Source organism: Oryzias melastigma, linkage group LG5 (genome assembly GCF_002922805.2).
Source record: "Oryzias melastigma strain HK-1 linkage group LG5, ASM292280v2, whole genome shotgun sequence".
Lineage (NCBI taxonomy): Eukaryota > Metazoa > Chordata > Actinopteri > Beloniformes > Adrianichthyidae > Oryzias > Oryzias melastigma.
This window is the reverse complement of record NC_050516.1, coordinates 13,976,702-13,987,493: the sequence shown is the minus strand read 5'-3', so window position 1 is coordinate 13,987,493 and position 10,792 is coordinate 13,976,702. Positions and strand designations below refer to the sequence as shown.

Below are 10,792 nucleotides of genomic sequence, written 5' to 3'. Positions count from 1 at the left end.
AAGATCCATGCACCCTAATCAGAAGGGATTTTTTGAACTTGATAGTGTTTATTCTGAATGCTGGTCCATTGACAGCCATCCAGATTGGTGCACTTTGAAAACGTAAAAGCTGAATGTCAGTAATGATGACGTTGCTGACAATTGTCTTCAAGATAGTTGTATCAGTGTTTCTGATCATGAGGGTGATGATGGTGGTGATAAGGACGGCAGTGATGGTGATATCGACCTCGTTGACAAAGGGGTTGACCACAAAATGACTTGTTTTCAATGCTTGTAGATGCATTGGACATGAGTTTGCAAATTGGCTAATGGATTATTTGAGGAAACTAAAGGAAAACATAAAGACATAAGAAAAGAAGCAAACTAATAACAAGAGAACTCAGTTGGGATTCACTCCAGCAACCTTCTTTTGAGGTAACACAAAACTGCTGGCCCCATAACACCCATTCAAAGCTTTCCTCTAATATTTCCCTTTGAGATGTTACATTTGTGAACAGCATGGAAAGTGTTAATGCAAAGTGTGTGCTACTGGTCAACGGATAAAGTGTAGTGACCATGAAGTGTTAATTGTGTGAAGTTTGGGCTTAGGTAACGTTTGAATCTTTTGTTTAAGTTACGCAATGTTTGACACATTTGTGTAATTATCTTGTTTGAACCTCGTGTGCAGCAATGGTTAAAGTTTTCCAATAAATCGAAACTTCATTAATGTGTGCTTTATTCACCTCAGAAGATCTGTGCTTAAAAAAAAGATGACATAACTGACAGTTTGTCTTGTAGTTGTTGCCATCCTTGCAACAACAATCTGCAGAAAGGCTGCTCTAAATCTAAATCTCCTTTCCAACTGACCAGAATCTGATATCTGTTGATTCATGCTTGCACGCAGGAGTTAACACAAGACCTGGACAAAAGAAAGTCTATCTAGAAAATCTTCTTAGCCTACTTTTTTTTTTTTGTATATGCGTTACTTTATCTGATCAAAATTCAAACAATAAGCAACAGGTTCCAGAGGAATGTGCATGCAATGGCTCGATGTTTGTTTTTGCAAAAAGTGGAAAAAACACAGTGCGTGCTAGATGGCTTTGAGATCGACCAAATCAAGGTGTTAGGTCAGTTTAATGACTAATCCCAGGAGTGCTTGTAATGAGTGTCCATGTGTTTATCCAGTGACGGCTTCTGAGGTCACTGCAGTAAAAATCCACCACTCCCTCCCCCACTGGTATGTTTTCTGGCACCGATCAGCAGCTTTCCTGTAAGCTACGCAAGACACACGTTGGCAGCGAACCAAATCCACCTGCTCAACAGGTATGTTGACTTAGTGGGAGGGGTTGTGTGTGTGTGTGCCAATGTGTCTGTGTGTGTGCACAATGGATAGATTATTAACAGGTTTAACAAAGGAACCGAGCGGGCTGAATGAAACTTATTGCTGAGTTTCAGGTGAATTTTGTTGGTGAAGTACAATAAAGTTTGCAGTTACTGCCGTGGGATTGATGAGCTCCTTGCATCCATGAGTCCCATGAGAGTCCCATGACACTTGCTGTAAAGACAGAATTTAAAGGTTTTCTTGACACTTTTGCACATTGGACATAAAGTTTGTCCTTAGTACTTGAAAGAAAGAAAAACTCGAATTCATCTATTATCTATTGGTTTTGTTACTGGTACAAAACAAGCTGAAGTAAGGATTGGCCAAAAGTTAAAAAAAGAAATTTCCAAAAATTAATGTTGTTGTCAAATCCACACAACTATTCAGTCATCTGAATACATGCACATATAAAAGTAAAAAAACAGGGAACCTGAACAGGGTAGCGCAGCATCGTCAAAGTCCCTAAAGGATGGTTAAAGTTACACCTGACATTGTCTAATAAAGGAAATGGGGGCGGCCATGGTGCAGCGGTAGAGCGGTTGACCTCTAGTCAGAAGATCAAGGTTTGGTTAGCGCCTTGCTCACCCAAGAGACCGAGCAACACGTTGCTATTGGGTTATTGGTTGTCGCCAGAGTTTGGCTACAGAGCCGTCATCAGTGTGTGAATGTGTGTGCGCATGGGCAAATGGATTAAGCCTATAAAGCGCTTTTTAGGAACAAATACACCATATTTGATTTAATAATCCAAGACCGTGAAGGAAAATTGATAGTGATCTTTTGCGCATGGGGACTTTTTTTCCTTTTGGTGCGTTGCATCTCTCATGTGCATAATCATATATTCATCTTTTTTTGCACACAGGCCAACAACTCAAGCATTTTTATTCTCTGATTTTTATGGATGAAATGAATGAATGAAACCTTTTAGTCTAGAAGAAGCCTTTGTTTAATGATTACAGAATAAACCCACATACCGTATTTTTCGGACTATAAGTCGCACCGGAGTATAAGTCGCAGGGGCCAAAAAATGCATAATGAAGAAGAAAAAACCATACATAAGTCGCACTGGAGTATAAGTCGCATTTTTTTCAAGTAATTTATTTTACAAACTGGTTGAAAAAAACGATATTACATCATCCTGGAAGGTAAGTTATAACATTCATAATTGAATAGAAAACAGGCTGAATATGTGTCAACACATATTCACATATTAGCATCATGAAAAAAACCAAAAGGTGTAGCATTTATATAACATAACAGTTTTATTTAACTATAGCCTCATCAACTTTGTATCTTTACTGTAATTAATTGCACGCAATCTCACTCCGTATCACTAAATCCGTTAAATTCTTTGTCCTCTCTGTCACGTCTGAATAACTAAAGTAAATAAAGTAATTGCATAGATCACCATAAGAGGGCACTCTAGACTTACGGTCCATATCTCATCTCATTAAAAATTCGTATATAAGTCGCACTGGAGTATAAGTCGCAGGGACATTCAATCTATGAAAAAAACCGCGACTTATAGTCCGGAAAATACGGTAATTAATTATCCAACAACATGCTTTATTGTCTCTATGTGGATCTGCTTAAAAGTGAACAAACATCTTCTATATGTTCAAAGAATAGTGTTCCAGAAGTCCTTTAGTGATTCATTTTGATATAGCTTTGTAAGTTTTAGTCTTGTTTTTGTGTTCTACTCAGACAATGTTTATATTTTCATTTGTGGTCTTCTTTTTTTTAGGCTTTACTCATCTATAGTAGTCCTTAGCTTTTGCTTTTGCAGGCAGGTGTGTGTTTCTATACTCCCTTTGCATTTTAATGTCAAAAGTAAAAGTTCTATTTTCTATGTTTAACAGTATCATGAAATAAAATATAAATGTGAGTAGTTATGTCATGCAGTAAACTAGCCATCTCCATGTTATCTTGTCTTGTCATCTTAAAACAGGTCCGACTAGTTGTGCAGAAAGCTGCAACTAGAAACCATTGTCTACTGAAGCAAGAAAACAAAAAGTGCACGCTTGAAGCTAGGTGTTGCAAATCGTACAAAAGTTCATTTCTGCTTTTTCTAAACTCATAGGAATCACTCAAGAGATGCATTAAATATGACCTCAGAGCCATTGCAATCAACACGCTGTTCTACTTTTTCTTTCTGTCACCGTAGTCATTCATCAACCTATCAACCGTCTTGGGCTAAAACTCTAGAGTTCACCTTCAGTTCCCATAAAGCGAATTCACTTATGAAGTATGATTTTGCACTTTTAATCCAAAAAAATCCCATGCATGCATGAGAAGAACATGTGGACTGGAAATGAATTGGAACCACAAACTTTTTTACCGTCAGGTAAAATACCAAATCAAGAAGCACACACTCCTCTGCATATTTCATTTGCATTCTCTTAAAGCTATAAAAACGTGCACCCAAAGGGACCACGTGTGACTTCCTAACGGCCTGACTTGTTTCAGACGCTTTTATTGATTCTGTGCAATTAACACTAATGCTATAAATGTAGCCTGGATCAGTTTTGAAGTGTTCAATGAAAAAAGTCCCGCGTTATCGAGGGTTACTGTTGTAAAAATGTGATTAATGATTGTAGCCGCTTTACAAATCAAAAAGGTCTTCTTTCTAATATTGCTTTGCTGATGCTTATGCAAACATTTGACCTGATAATGCACATATAAGATCTATGAAGTTGCATTATTGAACTGCCTTGTACCATCGTGATGTGGAGGCATGCTGAACAGGAATGCTGGCAACAACGAAGTCGTTCCAGTAAACAGGAGCAACAGGTTTTTATGGCTCTTTGCTGGTAAGGCTCAGATATGGATCATTGTAAAACTCTATTTTTATGAATACTTATCATCACTCTCTGCACACCATCCAGCCAAGCTTTCTCGAGAATGTAGATCTGTGGGACTGTAGTGTTATCTATTCAAACTTCAGCTCTTTTGTTTTATTTAGGTGACCCGCTCAGAATCCTCCAAGTCATTCCACATCAGCAATGAAACAAACGTCTTCAACTCGGTCTGCTTTGTACAGCAGCTTCATACAAAGAGTTTGTTATTTTAGCTGAGGTTTTGGTGTTGGGTCGGCACGTAAACTACTGAGTTACAGATTTTATTTGTGCATGCAGTGACCACAAAAAGGAGCTTATGGAGTGTCGAAACACAATTGACATTTATTCTCCTGATGTTGTCCTCAAAGAGAATTGCTACTTCATTAGCTTATCACCTCATTTGATTGCCAAGAATTGTACCCCCACTCCCTGATATTTTCAACTGCAGGCTAGGCAGGAAGAATGTGTTGAAGCTAAAAAATCTGTGATTGGCACATGAAAACCAGAGTTTGTTTGCCAGGGGGCACGATGAGCTTAATCCAGTGTTGGCCTTTAGGCAAGACCCTTCACAATACTGCCTAATTATGTAGCCACAAGCAAGGGCCCCAAGTCTGGGTCTCCCTGTAACAGTCCCCAGTCCAGTTAAAATACAGGGTTGTGCCAGGAAAGGCATCTGATGTAAAAATTTCTGACAAGCCAAATGTGTGAATCAGTGAAAGCTGAGTCGCTGTGGTGGCTCGTAAAGGTGACGACAACCAACGTGGAATTTTGGTGACCGGACAACTTTATGGTTTGATGAGCCATGAAGTTGAAAGCAGGTGAGACTGATTTGTTTAGCAGGGGCGTCCAAATCCAGGCCTTGAGGGCCAGTGCCCTACATAATTTCCAACCAGCCCACCATTGAAGCGTCTTAATGAATAAACACACCTAATCCAGGCAATCAACAGCAGATAAGGCAAGGGTTTCTGGAAAACCAGCAAGAGGCCGGCCCTCGAGGCCTGGATTTAGATATCCCTGGTTTAGAGTGTCACATAATATCTGCGTGACAGCAAATAATTGTATTAACACCCAATTTAATCATAATTTCAGTGATATTCCATTTATTCCACAAACATCAGGATGTCTAGAGACATTTCAGCCTGAACGACAACCACTTTTCTCACACCATGGAGTCCATGAACGGCTCCACTGCCGACCAGAATAAACCACCAAAGAAACAATCCAGTATTTGTGCACAATTTTATTGAGCTCTCTCTATATATATAAAAAAAACATAAAGCTGAGATTTACAGTGTTTGTGTAAAAACAGGATAAACCAAAAGGAACAAGAGGATAAATACAACTGCAGCTGAAACATCAGCTCCTCGGCTTGCACAAACATTTCTTGCATATAGTTTTAGAGTGCGCACACTTTTGCTATAAATGTGAGGAACATCACACACTTCTCCTGCTCTCTGTTGAGCTGTTGGTACACAACCATGAAAAAAAAAACACACATTCAAACCAAAACAAAATACACAAATGAAAAGAAATGCACGTTCATCAGTCAACAGATAAATGCTATACAAGTTTCATGGATTATCAACATCTCAAGCAATAATAATGGTTCATAAAACCTACAAGAGCCAAGCACACTGGCTTACATTTTTTGTAACACCTTCCCTCTTACAGGAAGTCTGTGTCTAAAACTTTGGGCTGGAAGACTTTCTCTGTCAGGACAGCTGCCTGATACGACTGATCGTGTTCTCATGAATGTGTCACAGGCTCATGCCAACCTCCTCGATCTTCCACCCACTGGAGTTCTTCCCGAACTTGTACACTAGCCTTCGGCCGTCAACTCTCTCCAGGATCTCCCTTTTGTAGTAATACCTGTGAGGGTAGAAGCATGGTTCAGCAGAGGCTCACAGACAGGCCTGTCAAACTACGTTATTTAAAGCTTATGTTTGGTAAATTGACAGAAAAGTGGAGCTCACCTCATGGCACGGCTCAGCTTCTCATAAGTCATGCTGCTATTTTTCTTCTTCTGGCCCCACATCTGAGCCACAGCCTCGGACTTGAGGAACTTGAACACCCCTTCTCGACGGTCCTCCCACTTCATCAGACCCTGGTTCTTCTCTGGGTGAATCAGGATGTCTCTAATGAACTCCCACAGGTGAGTACCGCGAGGAGCTGTGGACAGGAGGAGCAACAAGTTGAATGCATTTGACTGTACCAGCCTATAAAGAAGACCATTTTTGAGCTGAAACAGATGCAAATGTTATGCAAAGTCTTAGGTACAGGTGCAGAAGGTTTGCTCTCCAGGACATTTACCGTGCTTGTTCTTTTTAGAGATGCTGTAGAGGCCACTGTTGTGTTCTCTGCTCACTTTTGGAGGTCGACCACGCGGCCTCTTCACCCGACATTCCTTGTCCTCAGTCTTGATGTGCATCTCTGTCGACGCAAGGAATCAGAGTGGATGAGGATACTGCATCTACCATAAACAGAAGCAGAGAAGCTCCGCATGCTTACTCACTGGAGATTGGTGGGTAGGAAAACTCTGGATCTGATTCACTGCTGCCGGACTCTGGTGAACTCTGGTTCATGTAGCTGAACATTCCTCCTGTAGATGGAAGGAAAAAATGCTATTTTATTCTGGAAAAACTGAAGATACTCATCTTTAGTGAATCATAAAGATGGAGGACTGACCATTGGTGGACACGCTGAACTCGCTGTCACACTGGTTATCAGAATGATAGCCCGTACAGTCCATGGCCTCCAAGCTCAGACTCATCAGACAATCATCATCCTGTAGGATGAACTCTTTCTTGTTGATGGTTTCTTCAGCTGCAGGCAGGAGAAACAAACAGCATCCCATTATAAACTCATCTGGAAGAATACATTCTACACGTGCAGCATGTCTAGAGTATGTACCTTGTCCAATTTTAATGGTGCTAAGTAGAGGGAAGTTCAGGTTGTCCAAGAAGTTGTCTAGGAGCTGGCAGGTCTCGTTCAGTTCTGGTGCTGACAAGTTCTGCAGTTCTGGAGACAAAAAAGACACAAACATGAATTATCCACTTAAGGAACTTCGTAAAGTAGCTGCCATGCTACCAATTCCCAGTTTTTGACAAACAAAAATATTTTTAATCAAGATTTCAATTAAAGACCAGGTCAGGACCATTGAAAAGATCAGTCATGTCAATGACTCAGAATTTTACCATATTTGGTCTTGTGCTCCTGTAAACTCTGGTAGAGATGTGGGCCAAGGTCTGGGCCAAATGTGGCTGTCATCTGGTCCTGGCCCATGTGACAGAGGGCGTGGCCATCCATGGCACAGTATGTCAGACTCAGGGTGCTGGCATCGAGCTGGTTTCGCTCTACATGGTTGCTGATCCATTCCAAAACATGTTCTGCAGTCCAGTTCTCAGGGTTGGCCTGCCGGTACCAATGTCCTCCTGAGCAGGGAGAGGAGGAGGAATGTTCATATTTGTTGGTATTTAACACCCAACTAGCAGAGTTCAAGTTCTGATCTTGATGCACATGTCAGTTCTGAGCATTTATCAGGATTTAAGATTTGCTTTTATTCCAATGCTGCTTCATCATTTTGCCTCTTGCAAAGTGTAGCAGGTACTTTTTTCAATTGTTTATGGGGCGTTTGCATGGTCATCCATCGGTGGATGAATGAGAGACTGACTCATGGTCTGGAGTTAAGCAGAACTTCCCCAGTAAATAGACTTAGGCAATTAGGCAGAACGACAGCGCATTCCTGAGCTCGGTGGCAGTTAAACTTTTTTCCGTTAATGATTGAGCTGCTGAAATCAGGTCAAAGCGGGATGAGGTCTGAGAGCTTTTCCCACACAGCATGAATAACCAAAACCCTAACAGCTAAGAACCAAACCTGATACCAAACGGGCCTCTCACCATTCAAGTTGGAGTTCTGCAGAGGAATGATGCTGGGCAGCCCACCGGCTGACACCCCATCCGACAGGCCAGTCTGGTACATGGCGAGGTTGGCGTTAGTCAACACGCTGCTGAGGCACGGGGACGACATGAAGCCGCTGAGAGACACAACACCAATGGTCATAAGTAATGACATTGAAAAGGAGAAGAACCAGAACATAGAAAGCCAGAAGCAATAATCCTGGCGTAGAATTCATTGAAAATGATTAAATTGATAGTAACCTGAAGGGTTTGTAGCTCGAGCTGCTGTCAAGATGCCCAAACACGATCCACTGTGTGTGCAGTTGAGCTCCCTGCGTTTCTGTCTGTTCCTTATTAAGCCTGTGGGCCAACGAAACGGCTTTATAGGCAGACAGGTAGGGAAATTCCAGCTGTGGCTCCTCCTCCTCCTCCCACCTCCACTTTCCTAAGAACTCGATCAACAAAACAAACCTGTCCTGTTTTTCCCCTCATGCGTGGACGACTTTATTCAGGAACTCATGACATCTTTGTCTAAAATGATGGCTCTTTTAATAGTCGCGTCTTTGTCTTAGAAGATTCCTGCAGCTTATGCAACAGAGCGTCAAGGTGCTAATGAATCTTCTCGCAGAGACGGTGGCACATGTCTGTGAAGGTTGCAGTATCAGGTTGACTGCATACATTCTTTGATGCATTGACACACACTAGTCAGTAAAAGCTTTCTGGAGTCTCATTGTTTTCATGCCTGCAGTTGAATGAATGATCATTTTTCCACACTATAAGAATAGATAAACATTAGATGTTGCTAATTGGTTTGCAGGTGCGACTTGTCTGAAAGTAGCCTGTGTGTGTGTGTGCCAGCTGCCCTAAGAGCTTGAAGGAGAGTATTTTATCAGGCTGCTTGATACTGTTCAAGTTCACACAGGTACCTACTGGCAGTGCAGTACGTCACTACAGGGAGCAGACAGAGAAATATGCACTAAAGCTGAGGTTGAATATAAACAGGAGCAAAGACGTGAAGGTTCTGCACTTTTTGGAGATGCTGGGTCTCTGCTGCACTCAATGAACCTCCAAAAATGACAACATTTTAAGTTTATAATTGTGTCACTCAATCTCTTGTTGGTAGTTATTTTATTCACTATTCATGTTTTTTTTTAACAAGGTGAGAAAGTGACTGACTTCTTTCCTGTTCATCAGAAGTTAAAAGAAGATGGAAACATCTGAGTTCATCAGAGTTTATCTGATCTACCAGGGAGAAGTTCCCGCCTACTTTCCATCTGCCGAATTCCTTCTGTGTTCTCTTCAGTCCTTTCTGCACCTTTATAGAAATACATTCTTTGTGACTTTCTGGACTGTTTCGTTACATTCTGTCTCTCACGGTTAAGGTGTACCGATGATGGATGTTGCAGACCTCACTCGTTTTTTAAAAAGGAAAACTTACAGTCAAATACTTTTCTTGCCTTACTGCAGGGTGAAAGCATAGAGCCTGTCCCCTCAGGGGCTGCAGACATATCCGGAATCCGGCACGTAACCATTTCAATGCAACCTCAGAATTCTACAAGTCTGTGGAGATGTTCATAAGCTAATAATTGCATTGCTGGGGATATTTTGTTAACACGTCCATGCATTTGCTGATAATGTATCCTACAGTTCTACCAACACAAACAGCATCTGCACAACTGCACATTTTTTGACATTTTCTTTTTAATTGCTTCCATAGGTTTTGCCAGATTTCCTGCAAACACATGTGAGTTTGTTAATTAAATGTATGATTCTTCCAAACAACAGAAATAAGTGGAAAAATAGAAATAATCGTGACATGGAAACAAGTCATCACTGGCCCTGAAGGTTTGCTTGTTGATCTTGAGAGCTGATAATGTCAGTCCCAAATTTGGCCAGCACACGCACCATTTCCCCTGTTATTGCAAAAGCTGTGGTGGTGCTGCCCCCATCTGGTCAGGTGTGGAACTGCGATAAAACAGGTATGAACAATTCAGACAACAGTCTGACTTTGAAAAATTAAAAAAAAAAACATATTAAGCTATTTATCAATTACTTTTTATTATAAAATTTGTGTGAGTAGTGTATCTTATAGTTTCATGTGTATGGACAAGAATGAAAGTGAATATTTACTGAATAATGTTTTAACCATTAAAATTAATCAAATTTTCATTACTTACAAACTGTATAAACTTTAGTTACAAACCATTTTAATAGGCTAATCTGCAAGACAGTAAAAAAAAAGTCTTAACTGCAGAGCAGCTTGTGGGTATTTGCTGACTTCAGTTTCATTTTGTATCAGTAACTGTATCTTTTCTCAGATGACTGCACCTCATCCATTCCCTCTTTTCATTGTGTGTTTGCATAGCACCACCTTCGGCAGGTGTTATGTCAGCAGAAGAGGATGATCTTGTCCAACAACTCATTCTGAGAGTCAAGCTTGTTGTTTAAAAGTCTTTGTATGTGTCTTTTTTTTCATTCATTTTGTTAAAATAAAAAGGTCCATATTCATATTTTTTTCCCTTAAAGACATGCTAGATGATGGCAAAATTGCTCCTCTCTCCCTGGAAATGTTCTGTGTAACATTTATGAAATATCTACTAGTCTGTAAAAGAATCAATTTTGATATTCTAAAAAAACAAAAACAAAACTAACTTATTTTAATTTACCAGCACACTGTAAAAAGTATGAGCTCCCTCTACTC

At 40.5% G+C, this 10,792-nt stretch overlaps 1 protein-coding gene across 1 annotated transcript in view; it reads right to left on the bottom strand.

The window, feature by feature from the left end:
* Positions 1-5,416: 5,416 nt before the first annotated feature.
* Positions 5,417-10,792, bottom strand: part of elf3 (E74-like factor 3 (ets domain transcription factor, epithelial-specific)) — a 10,923-nt gene continuing 5,547 nt past the window's right edge. Inside the window, exons 2-10 of the mRNA XM_024269729.2 lie at positions 8,353-8,451; positions 8,092-8,228; positions 7,389-7,625; positions 7,105-7,212; positions 6,880-7,017; positions 6,707-6,793; positions 6,505-6,624; positions 6,168-6,363; positions 5,417-6,063 (exon numbers count right to left, since the gene is read on the bottom strand). Of these exons, the coding sequence (XP_024125497.1) occupies positions 5,952-6,063; positions 6,168-6,363; positions 6,505-6,624; positions 6,707-6,793; positions 6,880-7,017; positions 7,105-7,212; positions 7,389-7,625; positions 8,092-8,221 (1,128 nt within the window). The 5' untranslated portion in view covers positions 8,222-8,228; positions 8,353-8,451 and the 3' untranslated portion in view covers positions 5,417-5,951. The remainder of the gene's footprint in view (positions 6,064-6,167; positions 6,364-6,504; positions 6,625-6,706; positions 6,794-6,879; positions 7,018-7,104; positions 7,213-7,388; positions 7,626-8,091; positions 8,229-8,352; positions 8,452-10,792) is intronic.